The sequence below is a fragment of the Genypterus blacodes genome, unplaced genomic scaffold, assembly GCF_046128005.1.
Source record: "Genypterus blacodes isolate CSIRO-AG114 ecotype Tasmania unplaced genomic scaffold, CSIRO-AGI_Gbla_v1 ptg000141l_1, whole genome shotgun sequence".
Lineage (NCBI taxonomy): Eukaryota > Metazoa > Chordata > Actinopteri > Ophidiiformes > Ophidiidae > Genypterus > Genypterus blacodes.
Window position 1 is genome coordinate 1195524 of NW_027466943.1, and position 16191 is coordinate 1211714.

At 41.2% G+C, this 16191-nt stretch overlaps 1 protein-coding gene across 1 annotated transcript in view; it reads right to left on the reverse strand.

Annotated features, from left to right (window-relative positions):
• Positions 1-2389: 2389 nt before the first annotated feature.
• pdzd2 (PDZ domain containing 2) overlaps positions 2390-16191 on the reverse strand; it is a 34946-nt gene continuing 21144 nt past the window's right edge. The window contains exons 11-26 of the mRNA XM_076165195.1: positions 15642-15756; positions 15478-15551; positions 15100-15322; positions 14720-14837; positions 13956-14088; positions 13770-13857; positions 13525-13628; positions 13119-13263; positions 12018-12937; positions 9665-9809; positions 6336-8895; positions 5980-6097; positions 5786-5887; positions 4639-4909; positions 4299-4433; positions 2390-4045 (exon numbers count right to left, since the gene is read on the reverse strand). Of these exons, the coding sequence (XP_076021310.1) occupies positions 3879-4045; positions 4299-4433; positions 4639-4909; positions 5786-5887; positions 5980-6097; positions 6336-8895; positions 9665-9809; positions 12018-12937; positions 13119-13263; positions 13525-13628; positions 13770-13857; positions 13956-14088; positions 14720-14837; positions 15100-15322; positions 15478-15551; positions 15642-15756 (5418 nt within the window). The 3' untranslated portion in view covers positions 2390-3878. The remainder of the gene's footprint in view (positions 4046-4298; positions 4434-4638; positions 4910-5785; positions 5888-5979; positions 6098-6335; positions 8896-9664; positions 9810-12017; positions 12938-13118; positions 13264-13524; positions 13629-13769; positions 13858-13955; positions 14089-14719; positions 14838-15099; positions 15323-15477; positions 15552-15641; positions 15757-16191) is intronic.

Consider the following 16191-nt stretch of genomic DNA (forward strand, 5'->3'; position numbering starts at 1 on the left):
CAATCAGTACCACTTAGATATTTCAGTTATGGTGATTTAGCTAAACAACACACCGTACTGTCTGTGGGTGGAGTGTGTGGAAGTGTGTGGGCCTCTTTACAGCTTTTTATATTTCATAAACAGCTCATGTAGGTGTGTCTGTCCATGAAATTCAGCACATGCAGTAAAATACCATCCTGTGTTTTCACTGCAATAAAAAGTATTTGTATGTATTTGGGTATCAAAAGCACACAGAGAAGCTTAAGGGATGAAGTGTTTCTCTGGTGCAGTAAAAACCTACTATGTCCATGTTTTGAAACTGTAATGGGCTCAAGGTACCTGCAGCAATACGGTGAGACTGCAAACTGGTCCAAACCTATATTCACAAAAAATGTTTTCCACACCGAAAGGTGTCGTAATGTGGTGGAACATGCACACCAACACACAAACTCACTGTCATTCATCAGGCAAAGATATGTAATATAAAAACATAAAATAATTGTTCAGAATTGTGTCTGAAGATGAAAACTCTTCAATTATTTTATTATAAATAGTATTAGACTTAATGAATATGCATAAAAACAATACACCCAGCAATTCTGTGTGATCTAAAAGCTTTGTTTTCTCAGTATTCTGTGAAAGACTGATATTATTCAGGGACACAAGGCACCCAGACTTCCAGTAGGCAGGTGAAAAGGAGGTGTGGCATTCTAGTGAAATAAAAGAAGTAGTGAAGGTGGTGGATGCTCCCTGACATCATGCCCTTGTTTTCTGATGGTTCTTTTTGCACGCAATACACATTCAACAATGCAAACATGTTGGGCTTGTTCTCATACCATATATCAGCACACAATGTTGTGTATTATTGCTTAACTGCATGTTAATTTTGTATGTCTTTACATTTTTCACAGAAACTGAAAGATTACTTGCTCAAGAACTTTCAGCTCACAGCAGTGATGTTGGTTGGTAAGAAATCATCTAGACTGTATTTGGGATTGTACCTGAGCCTATATATCACATTTGTAAAGCAAAGCCAATCTGAAATTCGCTTTTCACTCATTTAAATGACTGTAAGCATGATTAAATGTATACAAGACATTACACAATCATGAGCTCATGCTTTTACTTTAGCGTACCAAACACTGACACCTGTGCGCTTAAAGACGGATATTTAACCTGTTCCAACTGTAAATAGTTTACTGATCAGTTTTGTTGTGGCAGTGATCAGGTTTCTCAACAGAAAAAGGACCATATAAAGGTCTCAGACCGATGTTCAGTGTAATCTACTGAACAATCCATCCATCTACCCAGTTGCACCCTTTCATCTTGGAGGAGGAAAGCAGAAAGAATGGATGAAAAAGAGAGCAAATGGCCATAAGAATTACACATTACTCTACCCATATATCCTAAATAGAGGGTAAAGGTTATTTTATTGCTATACTTTGTTTGAACATAGGGTATTACAGACTTTGTGATTTTTGTAACACGATGCAGTTAAAACGAACAACGAACAAAGACAGATCATTTGACTTTGTCAGTGAAGAGTTTTGGATAAAACTGCTGGTTCATGTGAAACAGGCTAAACAAAGATGAAGAGATGAAGATAAAGGTGACGAAATATTTAGTTGCTATTCCATCATTTCTGATTAGTGATCTTTATAACCAGAGGACACTGAAACCAAATGCAATATCTGTGTATGTTCCTTTTACATAATAGAACATTGATTATTTGTGTGCTACTACTGACATCTGCTGGTCATTTGGTAGACCTGTTTGTAAGTTAGCGATTCAAGTGTCTGCGTTTTCTGCCCTTTTCTTCTAGTTAGTGTTGTTCATGTTCAAAAGGTATCAAACTAAATATTACTGCGCACAAATTCTAACTAGTAGTAGTATTATTTTTGTATCATACATACCAACTCCTTCCCACATCTCATAATGTCTCAGGGTTTGTTGGCACAATGCAGTGATCTTACAACTTTTACTTCTAATATATCCTCACAGGCACAGAATATCTACATACTAGCCCAGATATTGTACCCATGTCCCACTGTTTGCTGACCACCACATGTGACATACATTTCAAATCAATCAGCGGCGATAAACTGTATGCATGTAGTAGTAATTTCCCCATCCCAAACAAATGGAACATACTGATTTGAACCTGATTGATTGACGTGATGAGACTTGACGGTTCATTAGGTCAATGAGTGAGAAATACAACAGAGAAAAATACATGACACGCTTTACTGACAGAAATGTACACCATGTAAAAACTTCCCAAAAAATGTAATAGAAATCTGTCCATCATTTGATATCAACATATCTGAGTGAATATGTGGACACTGAGTTTCAAGTGGTAAAAAAAATTCAGTCACTGGAAAGAAAGACATAAAATCCAATACTGTCCATGGAAAATGTCCATTGGTGTGCTGAATTTTATTTTGTACAACAATAGATACTGAGCTTATGTACACAAATACAAAAAAATAAAATATGGGAGCACTGGGCTGTTGAAAATCATCAAATGTACAGAAGGAATATAGCATTTACAATTGACAAGTTTCTATAGGGAGGTGACTACAGTTTATCATTCTTTTACAAGGAATGGGTGGAAATGAAGCGTGCATTTTTCCTTCATTCTTTAAAATAAGCTCTCATTGTTCATTCCATGCACTGATCACTACAACGATACATGACTGAGCACAATGAAAGTGGAAAAATAAACTGGAGAAACAGAAAAGAGGGTAAACATGAGAATCCTTTGATGTTTTGTTCTACGACATTACAGTAATATCACTTGTTAATGTGTTTTGAAGCTTTGCGTGAAGTGAATGGGTTTGAATGTATTTCAAGTCACACAGGGATTGTCTTGTAGAAAATATTCTGCATTCCCTCTTTGGAGCCAGGCCAGGTCCGTAAACATCAGCAACACACAGAATTCCACACATGATCTTCTTGGGACAAAGGTCAGAGTCAGGGGCTCTGGTGTAAGAAACTAAACCCCACCCAAAATAAAAAAAAGAGTAAAAGAAAATGCCCTGAATTAAAACTTTAAATCCAGACATTTAGCTTCTTGAAGATTAAATTCACACATTAGCTACAGAATCAAAGATAGGCTGCCCCAAAACAATTTGATTTAATGGTTCTCTGTTGCTTCGTTGTTTTCTCTGACTGTGTTTCACCAGTTCACCAGTTCTTTACCAACACTGGACTCAAACTCACTAATCTAGACTAGCATTGGTGACATTAATTTAATTCCAGCAGTTTTGCAGTAACCCACTTTTTAAGACATTTAACCCATTGTGGATTACAGCCTACTTCTGTCTTACACTTGCCCACGAAACTGCCTGAACATTATTTACCCATGTGTCAGTCTCAGTCATCACAGCCTTATTTGTCCCTGAAGTCCTCAAAATTGAAAAAAAAGAATTTGTAAGTAAAATTGATCCATTCTCTTCATGTCTGGTGGCTATACCAAACACACCTTCTGTATAAACCTCTGACTACATCATTCTATTTACAACGTCAATGAATAAACCATCAACAAAAACCATCAGAAAAAAAGCCTCATATTCCACATGAAGCCGGTTTGTTAAAAATGTTTCCTCTTCCTTAAATAAGTAATCCTGAGCATCTTCCAAGATATCATATGCAGTAAGTCACATTTTGTAAGTGTTCCAATGAAAAACCTGATTCCACACCAGTAATTCCAAGATCACGAGTTGGTGAGACAGATGTGCTCTGATGAAAGAGGAGAGAAAACAGCTCTTCCCATCATGTGAGCATCAGTCAGTTATGAGTAAAACATGTTACCAAGCCTAATCCTCCATGACTGCCGGCCATCAGAAAATCTGTCCAGAAGAAGCCTCGTTGCCTCTGCTCCATCCCTCCATTGCTCATCACACAGAGGTTCTGAGTTTGCGGATGAGGAGCTGGACAGGCCCTTCACCGGCATCTTTGATGAGCTTCCATGCATCATGGTGCATGAGTCCCTCCAGAGAGCACCCGTTGATTGACAGGACCTCATCACCGACATCAATCAACCTGCACAACTCTGCAGCACCTCCTGTTGATACAAAACAATTTGGCTCAAATATTTAAATGTGTAAAAATAGGAGAAAACTGTTTTGATAAACTTGTAATGATTTGCATTGCCGCTCAGAAAGGTATATTCACACTTCAACCATGCATGGAGATCTACAAACAGTTTAATGCCACGTAGTGACTTGACTGTTGAATGTGGATCATTATTTATCTTTATAGACAGTATGGATATGGGATCAGCTTTTAGAAGGAGTTTTGGAAGGGAAATAGGTCACCTTTAAAGATGCGTCTGACAGTAAGGGGTCTGTCTTCATGGCCTGACGATCTGCCCCCCTCCAAGCTGAAGCCCAGGCCAGCAGAGGTCTTGTGAAGCTCCACTGTTACAGCACAATCTGTACCTACATCCAGCACTGAGGAGGATTCAACACCAGGTAACACACATGAACATACACTGGAATATGTTATCAAAACATCTGCAGATCATTTCTCTGAATTCAGAGTTGGGTTGTCCTGAATTCCAGGACTGTCTTTCTGTGATATGAGCTCAGATTAACATGACAACATCTCTTTATATCATTAAACAGGCGTTATTAAGGAAGTAATGCCAGTCCTTACCTGTTCCAGCCTCCAAAGACTTGTCAGCAGTAGAACAGATCCTCGTTGGGTGGCTGGACATGTCCTGTGTATCTGAGGTGGTCACTTCACTCTCTCTGCTTTTCTGGATGACTACTAAGGTTTGATTGAATAGCCTTGTATGATGGAGGCAGGACAGAGCCTGTCCATGGGTTCTACCCTCCAAACTGGTGCCATTTATGGATAAAACGTTGTCACCTCTCTGGATTGTGCCTTCAAGGCTTGCTGCTCCCTTGGTGAAGACCCGGTGAACCTGGACACAAAAGAGCAAGTGCATAGGCATTCACATACATGATGTCTGCTGCTCTTTCATTTTGTTATTATAATGTTAAATGAAAAATAATCAATTACCTACTCATTTTGGATAACCTTTTTGAAAACATTTGAATAATTTTCTCACTCAAATGTTGGACCACCTTCAGGTTTATGGGTTTGACATTAGATTACATTACACTTCAAAATCAATTATAAACCTCTCAGTGAACAGTGTGCATAGAGGAGAGAGAGAGGGAGTGAAATAATACACAACAAATAAAGTTATACTAATTTAATAGTAATCAATACACAAGTTTGTATGTGCTGTACAGTTGAGTCAAATCAGCAGAAGAGAGATGTGTAACAAGTTGATGTATTAGCCTTGTGTGAAGACTGATACACGCTACTGTAACCACACCGATCAGTTAACTGTTCTGCTGCCCATGAGGGTGAAAGGCTAATTAATTTAGTTGTGTCTAATCATTGCTGATGCAACACACAACAACTGCTGGACATACATTCGCTCTGACTTGTGAAGAATAATCAGATAAAATCAGAAATAAAGATGGGTGAGCTCTGTCCCAGTCTATCTTTTAGTCCACTAGATCTGGACCAATATCTGGATCTTGTCCAAGATCTGGATCTGGATCAATCTCTGATCCTGGACTATACTGTACCTGTTGACAGTCTATTCTTGGATATATTTCTGATTGTATTAGGATTAGTGTCTTACTTTCCGCAAACAACACAAATCCTGATTTAGCTCAAAATCTAATAAACACTGAAATCTGTCTATTTAGTTTAGGAAGTCCTGCTGAGAAGACAAAGACAGAGGCATGAACGTGAACACAAGTGTATTGGGAAGTATACATACAGTTATTGGTTTGTGTTCCAGGTCCACTCCTCCAGCTATACTGAAACCGAGGCCTGAGCCTTCGTCCTTTATCAGGACCACAAAGTGAGTCTTATCATTCACCTGCAACGTGACACATCCGAACAAAGAATTGAGCTGAGGCAACTGCACAGAGGATGTTAGACAATAAATTACATGAATAAGCATGTGCTGACCTCAGAGAGGGCCTTAGCTTCCTGTAGTAGGGCCAACACATCTGCTGTCGCTGTCAGGGAGGACAATAGTGTCTGCAGCTTGCTTTGGTTCACCGGAGAGACAGCCAGATCCCGCAAACTGCACACAGGACAAGAAGTAATGTCACACGCAAAATAAGACAAATACATCGTAGTGAGTATGTCATAAAGGCAGACATGCAGACAGACTGTAAAATTTAAATTTCTTTCCAGTTAAGCAAACAAGTTCACATAAATAAATTATTACTAAGATTAATATATTAACTGTTATGAATAATAAATGGTTATCAGCTTATGGTTAAGAGTTGAATTAAACTAAATTGATTTAATTGGCCTACCTGATAGACCAGCCAGGTCGAAGCCAGTGGTTCTCTCGGCTTCCCTGAGAAGAATCCTGAGTGTTCATATCCATTCTAGCCGTGGTTGCAGAGTGGGGTGAGTCCTCAGTCGCAGTGGGTATAATGGGATGGATGCTAGGTTCAGTTTCATTTGTGGTTGAGCCTGTTGTTCTACTGAAATCCTCTGGGCATAGTTTTTCCAGTTCAGGCATACTGAGTGCCCTGAGCTCCCGAAGCCTGGTGCGGGGAATGTTCGCAGTACCCTTGCTCTGTTTCCTCTTCAGCACCGGAGGGATTTTTGGTGCAACCCCATCTGAAGCTTTAGAAATGTCCCCCACAGCTTTATCCTCAGCCAGAGAGGCTCCATTATAATCTGCTGGTGGCAGTGCAACATTCTTAAGTACACCAGTAGATGGCGATTTCCCAAGAATAGCTGAGCAGGTTGTTGTTGGAAGGAGATTCTCCACATAAGAACTATAACTCCTCTGCAGTGACCTGCAGTCCACAGACTTAACCAAGCCCATATAACCAGAAATCCTCTGGTTAAGTGAGGCTCTATATGCCAGAGCATATGACTGAATATCACTGCATTTCACTACAGGCTTGTCAAAGTTAGCCAGGTTTTCAAAGGACTTTATCTTATGTCGGACAGAGAAGGGATTGTAGTCCCCAGACATGACTGCTTCCGTGGAGAAGCTTCTTCTATCCATCGCCTTCATATACAGTCGAGACCTGCTGGACTTCAGGCTTTCACATGCTTCACTTTTATTCAAAGCTTTAGAGTTGTTAGTGAATGAATGAGTTCCATTATTAGAACACAGGGATACTGCATTACTAGACATGGCAACTATATTTCTTGTTTTGAGTGAACAACTTGAGGAAGCAAGTACTGGTATTAATTCTCCATCTGTGCCTCTGTGACTTGATTTACAGTCTTTAGTCTTTGCTGTTTCTTTATGTTCCAGAGATGGTGATGACAGATGGCATAAGGAGGACAGTCTGACCTGTATGAATGTTCTCTGTGTGGCAGGAGGCTCCGGTCGGCTCTGTGGCTTGGTATTTGACCCTAAATGAACCTCTACTACCTCACTAGCAGATTGTACATTTTGTAGTGTACCACCTGAAAGCTCAGCTATAACCAAGTCCTGCCCTCTGACACTGAATTTGTTAGGGGCAAGGTGGATGTCCATATCTGGCTGATTAATGGTCTTCAAACAGGTGGACTTGGCTGCCATCTTTGCTTGCAGACTTGGTGACTGGTTGAAGGAGACACTTGGTTTGGAAGCGACTGGGATTTCAGCTCTGGGAAGCTTTAAGACAGGATGTTCTGGTGGTTTGGTATTACTCTTAATTCTCAGGCCCTTAAGTCTGGGGACAATCTGAATGTTAATATTACTACTCTGGACAGAATGGGCTGGATGTCTGTCAATGACTTTTAAGCCAGAAGTCCTAAGCAAGGGGTTAGAAGGGTGGTTTGGCTTTGCTTTGTCTTCATCTTTGTCTGTCGAAATTAGGGATGCTGACACTCTCTCACCTGCTGCAGACATCTCTGAATCTAAGGAAGTTGAAATGGGTACCTGTGTGTTTAGCTGGCAAACTGAGGTCAAAGATGACTTTCCAAGCAACTTTGCATTGCTATCCTGGGTGGCATCATGGCTACCTGTGGATGGGCAGCTGTAAATGCTTAGACATGCAGGACTGGATACAACACATGCATCAACTTTGTCAGTTTGCCCATTGGTGCTATTAATGTAGGACTGTGGGAAATTCACAGTTGATGTACTGTTAGAGGACTGGCAGAGTTTGTTAGTGGACTCTTTGTCTCTGTCTGTCGGAAAGACAATGGTAGAGTCCTGAGGCAGGTTTGTGTTTTCACTGTTGGCGTACTGAGAAGGCAAAGGCCCAATCTCTGGCTGACTAACCTGAGATTGGACCAAAGGTTGCTGGGCTTCACAGAAACAAATCTCCACTTCCTCCTCATCTGAGGATGCTTCATTAAGACTAGCCTCGGTCGTGACCATCTTGTTGACAATGTGACCATCAGTGGTGGATTCGCTCTCTGAATCACAGTCATCTCCTACTGGGTACATATGTTTAGAACCAGCAGCAGGCTTTTCTGTACTTGATCCAAAGCTGTTTTCTGCGAGTTGCCTTTCATTTGTCAGGGAACTATTCAAAAAGATTTTCCCTAGCAGCAGGACTCCTGAATCATCATTTCCTGAATTCATGATAAATTTATCATCTTCTTCAGGTGACTGGTTAAAGTTTGAGCAGCATGTTACATTGGTTAATGCTTTGGGGGACTTGGAGCATGTAGCTTTATCACTGCACGGGGTTAGGTCTGATAACATTTCATCTACGTTGGTGACAGGCATTTGAACATCATGATTTGGCTGGGGCACATCAGGGCAGGGCTTCTGCTGTGGTGGGGAATTTTCGGGATTTGCACTTTGCATTTGTCCTTCAACAGCTGTTTCGTGAGAGCTTCTGAAAGATTCCAGTCTAGAAGCTCCATCAAGGCTCCCTGATGACTTAATCAAACTGGACAGCCGGTCTACAGCTGAGGAGAAAAAAGATGTGACGGGTCAGGAAACCTCTGACATGAATGTTGATATGACCTTCACTACACTTGTTGAGGCAGTGTATAAAGCCATCTATCAAGTCCCCAGAATATATGCAGCATGAGACTCAACACCACATCAAAACAAATCCGAAATAACTCCTTTCTCTGATGGTTGTTATATGAACACTGGAGATAGATTAAAAAGTGCATCTTTTGTAAAGATTAAAATAGACAGAAAAGAAAAAAAAAGAGATACATATTTACATTTTCTGGCCAATCAATCATCAGAGTTTGCTCTTAATTGCCATGTGGATAGTTTTGTTTAACAAATCTAATGATTCAAAACAGTAACTGCCGCTGTCTTCATATCAATTAAATGCAAAAAAGAAAAAATTAAATAACACAATCTCATATAAATTGACTAGACATTTAGTGGAAATCAAGGTGATGTTTAAATGTGTATTTGCTCACACCTTTGATAAATTTGAAAGAGAGTCCACTCGGTTTGAGTGGGCTCTCTTTCAGGGTTTTGATCTGATCTTGCACACATTGTAGTGGCACTGAGCCTCTTCCTTGAGTGGCAATCACTATTCACACACTCACTATTCACACACTCACTATTCACACACTCACTATTCAATGGCACGGACGCACGCACGCACGCACGCACGCACGCACGCACGCACGCACGCACGCACGCACGATAATACAACGGTAATAATCAAATTATGAAATATGACAACAGCAGCAGGTGATATGGTCTTACCTGAAACTGGTCTCTTCACCTCTAAGGACAGTGTTATAGGAAGGCTGTGCATAAGTTGACAGATTTCCTGGTAGCTAGAAGAGCATATCACTTTGTCTCCTATTGTTACTATCTCATCTCCAACGCTGAGCTTGCCCTTGGATTCCTGAAGAATGGAGGAGACGTAAATATTTCAAAGAGTAACTGAGATTACAAGTGAGAACAAATACAATTTTAATGTTAACAATTGAAGTAGGCCTGGATTGCTAAACAGCAGAACCATTGTGACTAAATGCACAATGTGAAAATGGCACAACTGCAATATTAGATAATTTAAATGAATTTAAAAAATCAGCATCTTTTATCAATGAGATTTAAATGATGATCAATGTAATGAAGCAGCAGCATATGAAGTGATATCAGGAACCTCATCTGGTTTCCCCACTGCATGTGTTTGTGACTGTTTTCCTGTAAATGCCATTATAAAAATTCTAATGTGAAAATGTTCTGTTGCACATCTGATCTTTCTATGACTCAAATCCGGTGGCTGTATAACATACATATATATATAATAGCACGTTTTGATAAAAACAAGAATTAAACAAAATTAACTGTCAGCAACATTTCTAATGGTAAAGTTAATGAAATGCTAATGAAAGGGACACAGCGCTTAAGTTAACAACTGCATGTGACTGTTGAGACATGCTGCTTAGCTGTTCATGTTGAGGTATATGCGTGTGTGAAAGAGGACACCAGGCGCTCAAAAATTTCAATCTCAATCTTCAATATAGACTACCTGCTAACCAATTATTTAAGTACTTTCGAATCAGACACTTTGGCTTCGGCAATTTTCAAAACTTCCCTTCCCCTCCCCCTCATGTGGGAAGACCTGCTAACGTTCAAGACACCACTAAGAGGGAACATCTCTGAGAGCTATCGCCGCATTCTGGACCTCGGGGACCTGTCCAATCCAAAAACAGTGGCTGCCCGGGAGACTGAGCTTGAACTCCATCTAGACATAGACTGGTGAGAAGAAGTCATACGCAATCTACATACTGTCTCGTCCTGTGCTTGTCTTGCTCTCATCCAGTTTAAGGTCATACACAGGGTCCATTTTTCTAAATCCAGATTGGCCGAAATGTACACAGAAGTAGAGGACAAATGTAATAGATGTACGAAGCCTCACTGTAACCTAAGCCACATGTTTTTTCTCTGCCCAAGGCTCCACAACTACTAGTCAGGTTACTTCAACACATTGTCTACCATAACGGGAACGCAAGTTCAACCCTCCCCTCATATTGTCATCTTTGGTACCCAATCTGACTCACACCAATTGAACACCTCACAAAAGGAAATACTCATGTTTATCTCCTTTGCTTGCTAGACACCGCCTGCTCCTGCATTGAAAATCCCTAGCCCCTCCCTCTATTTCGCAATGGCTGAAGGATACAATGTATTGCCACACTGATAGGTTCTATCAGAGATGGCAACCATTTCTCTCTTACTTCACAGATCTACAGGCTATGCCAGACCAGTGACTGAAAACCTGAACAGTGAATAGTTCCTTCTAATTTTTTCATTTTATTTAACATCCCAGGTAGACCAGGACGGGGTTGTATGGATGCGGGGTTGTGGGACAGCGGGGTTGGGTCGGGTCTTTGGGGGGGATTGTAAAAACTGTAAAAACTGTATTTACCCTACGAGATCATCGCATCAACATCACTGATGCCATCCTGGACTCTGCGTCCCCACTACTGTGACATGTTCTCACAACCTTCAGTGGCCGTGGCTTCCTGCTGTTTCAATCTCAATCTACTTGTACCTTATATAGCCTATTTTACCTCAGGGTCTACGTATAAAGTTATACAACAACAATCATAATAATAATACAACCTAACTTCTTTCTCTTGATCTCTCTCTCTCATTTTCCCCTCTTTCTGGATAAGAAATGATCTCCAAAATATCCTACAACTGTATGCGCACTGTTATGTAAAATGTTTGCTTCAATAAAAACAAATAGTAAAAAAAAAAAAAAAAAAAAAAAACCCTCATATACTCAAATAAGGTGCTCAGTGGAAAGAAGGAAATAGGGTTAAAAAACAAGACAAATTATACTAACAGTGCTCATTGTCTGGGTGAGTTCTCTCCTTTTAGAACAGTTTGCTGCGAAATGTTGCAAATTCAGCTAAACCCATCTCTCTGTTTGTAAATAGCATTGGATTTTGTTATCATCAAGTATGACTTTAGCTGTTGCAGTGTGTTTGGAGCAGCCGAGCAGCAGTGCAGGATGGAGAATATGCAGTGCTCTGGCATTCTAAAAGCAGGAACAAGAACCATTTGTTTGCATTGGAATGACAAGGCAAATCAAACATACCTTCTCTGCTGCACCCCCAGGTTTTAACCCAGTGATGACAACCTTCAAAGGAGATGACATAATCTCCAGGTCAAGGCCGAACGACTCCTCCTCTCTCCTCCGCAACGTCACCGTGTCAATGGTGCAAACTCCAGCCAGCTCACTGGCATCTCCTTTCCTGCACTGTGGTTGGGGTACAAACCCAGTAGGAGTCCTAGTGTTTCTTCCAAACTGTGACGCTTGTAGGGGTGGGGGCTGGAATGAGGTCAAGGCTGGTGAAGGCTCATCTGCTTTGGCCTTAGGTTGCAGGAGCAGGTTGGGTACTTCAGTGCCCATCATACTTTTAACTCTTGTTACTGCTTTGTGTTCAAGTTTGGGGGAGCGCTTAGATTCCAGCTGCCCATCATCTAGATTTGAGTGGTTTCCATTACTGATGGTCAGAATACTAGACCCAGGGCACACACTGCCAGCCACCCCTGTTTTGTGGTCAATTGGGCTGCGGATAGGCATGAAAGGAGACTCAGAGCCGGGTCCCTCAGTCATTTTGGTAATACCGTCTTCACACTCCATAGAGCTACCTTGGAGTGGTGTGGGTGTGTCGGTACTTCCACACCTCTGCAAATCCCCGCCATCCTCGCTGTCTCCGTCGACCTCTAATGATGATGTAGCAATTACAACTGCCGACTCTCTTTCAGGATATTGGGAAGCTTGTGCATCACTGGACTTCACTTTCCTGGAATCTTTCGGCGTGTGGAAGGCCACTGTGCTTCCCATGTTGTCCTCATTATCGTCACTGAGTTCATCATCGAAGCACATTACCCTGCGCTGACGGAGAAGCGGGCTCCGCACTGAGGTTGGGCTTGTGCATACAATGGATTGACAGGCTGCCTCCACATGGCGGGTGGAAGGGCCAGGGGACTTGTCATTGCCACCCTTCACTTCTAGGAAACAGCAGGTCAATGGTGGTAATTATTTCATTTTTAGCCTTTGTTAGTACAGATAAGTCATATACATTCAGAAAACACAGAAAAGAAAGAAAACACATAAAAGACCAAATAAGTAAGTTAAAAGTGTGTATTGTTAAAAGGAGTATTGTTTCATAATAGCAAAAATGTATTATACCGTCCATGGAAGCCGCGCAATTTCTGCGGTGGAGGCCGTCCTCACTGTTAGAGGCCACGAGTGTGGACTCAGACAAGAAGGAAGCACTGGAAACATCCTGGGAGAAGTACTGAGATAACTCTGTCTCTGAACTCAGTGACCCCTGCTATACAAACAACATCAGAAATAACCTAATTTCAACATCAGATCAAATTTCTATCTACCTTCACAGGGAGCCATACATTAAGCAACAGAGATGTGTGGCAATACATGCCAACATTTTCATTTGATTGGCTTATTTAAAACTTTTGTTGTTTTTTCTGTATATTCTTCATTTAAATGCAGTAGTGACTAACCACTGTGACTTTTGAAAAAGTATGACAAAGATGGAATTTTTTTTGGTGAATTCAACGCTTGGTGGACTCACCCTGCTGGCTGGTTCTAAAAATCTCTTCATGGTCCAGCTTAGAGCAGGGGAACCTTCTCCCTGCCTGGGCTTCATGGTGGGGGAGGGGCTCTTGCAGGAAAGACCTGCAGATAGAGGACATGTATAACAAATGCACAAACTCAGAACCGAACATATTCAAAAAAGGTTTTATTAGGCTTTCATAGTGTCTTTTTCCACCATAAAAGGGAAAGAGTGTGTGAGGACAGAGGAGTGAAGAATCAGACCTTGAGTGTGGGATGAATGTCTGTCCTTGCTCAATTTATCCCTGTGCATGGAACGAGCTATAATGTGATCCATCTCCAGCTCCGATACCTGATGGAACGAATAAAATCTGAATGAACTGGTCAAACAACAGTTGAAGCTGATGAGAAGTATATTAATGGCTATAAATAATAAAGAGAGTATCTTGCCTTGGGGTTAGGGTGTCTGCTGATAATCAGACTGACGGGTCCAGGGCCGCACTCACTGAGGATGGCATAGGCTTCACTCAAAGCAGCATGACGGAGACTGACAGAGTCCACCTCGAGTATCTGATCTCCACGACTAGACGGGGCATAGAATGTGTTAGCTATCGACAGGGGCCGCTGTTGTGTTTCATTTCAAAACGGAAGTGAATTTTCAAAGGGCAGGTGGTCCAGGCCACAAGGGGCAGTAGTAGTTTGATTTACGTATATTGCCTGACTAAATAGATAATGTCACTAATCAGTTTAGACAGTTTGTAAGAGGTGGGGTCAGTATGTAAGATGTTACACACAACATGCAAAGTTGTACTGACCCCCTGAGGCTTGGAGCACTTTTCGTTTTGAAAATTCACTTTCATTTTGAAATGAATTGCAACACATGAAGAAATACAAAAACATTAAGAAAATGCTAAAACATTAAGAAAATGCAAAAAAATTAAGAAAATGCAAAAATATTAGAACATTAGGAAAAGTGAAAAAAAACACAGGAAAACAACATATCAGCATTTTCTTAATGTGTTTGCTTTTTCTCAATGACTTCATGGCCACCCTGGTAAATAGTAGCTTTCCCATACAGAAGAGCATCTGCCCCAGGCTCCATCAGCCTCATCCAGTTCATGCCTATGAGGTTGTCAGGATTGTCTGGTCTTCCGCTTTCTAGTAATGGGGGTTTTCAAATCTAAATGGGGCCTAAGATGATCAGAAGTGTTTACCTGAGCCTGCCATCCATCTTGGCCACAGATCCCAGAGCGAGGCTGTGGATGTAGATGCCTGGGGTGGAGTTATCCAGGGTCAGACAGCAAACTCCGATACCCAGACCAACACCCGGCTCTAAAAATTCAATGTAACTGTCACTACTGAAGCTTTCCCAATCAAAGGTTAGTTAATGACACAGTAAAGGCAACATGAGATCTACATTACATTACATTACGATCTAACATATCATAGCTTCCACCAACACGTATTGTATAAAGTCACACCATTATTACAACACGATGAGGGGAATATATATTGAAAAATCATTTGCCTCATTTTAGGTTCACATTCAAACCCAAACTCAGAAATCTTAGGATTCTTGTTAAAATCAGCTGACCTTTATTAAGGGTGACCTCCATGATGATGCAATCTTTGGGACCAGGCCCTGGGCCCCTGCGGCCGTCAATCTCTTCAAATCGAGACGGGACTGGTGTTCCCCCGCTTGTATTAGAGTTGGGAGAACTGGAGCGACTGAGAAGTGTGGGGGTTGGACACGGTGTCAGGCTCGGACTGCGAAGACGAGTTCGAATTGTCAGGGTAACTACACCCTTTTTTAGTTGCTGTGGAAAAGATAAACACATAAAGTTAAATGTAGGGGGGATTTAGCTTTGACATTTTATCCTACTAGATCTTTGGAGACTAGTGACTGGAGACTCTAATGTGGAGAGAGTCAACCATTTCAGTTTTGTTGTCATGACACAAACACATGAGTCACCTTGAAGGTGTGGATGGCCTGCTGGTGCGTGAGTCCTTGCAGAGACTCTCCATTGACTTCTAGAATCTCATCTCCTACACATACATAAAGATAGCTATTAGAATAATGAGCTCACTGTTATCTTTATATTCACACTGAATGAAAATGTAGGTAACAAAGGTTACCCTCTTTCAGTCTTCCATCAGCAGCTGCAGCTCCATGAGGAAAAATGGTCTTGACAAAAATCCCCATCTGCCCACGAGCTGAGTCCTGTCCACCAACAATACTGAACCCAAGGCCCTATGGAGGTTTCATCAACATTGTCATTAATTACCAGAGACTACACATAAACATAATTGATGTGATTTTATCATATGAAAATACTGTTGGGAAACTGTGCCTTCTGTTCATCTGTGAGCAAGGACAATGTGACGTGAAATGTGTCTATCAACTGGAATCTCGATTAATCTCCTAAATCTTTTATTAAGCATCACCTAACCCGGGAAATAATACACTTTACCCTCGTAATGTCCCTGGGGGCAAATTGACCCCAAGGACCATACAATACTAAAAAGTTGATAAAATGTGTTTCCTTTCATCAAATGGTCTGACATTGATAGGGGTTGTTTGATACGATGCTCTACATGATTAGAAGAAATTATTTGATTGAATTTTGTGTGTTTTATTGAATTTTTAACTCCTTTGCTCCTGGGGTCAAAATGGTGCCGAAGCACA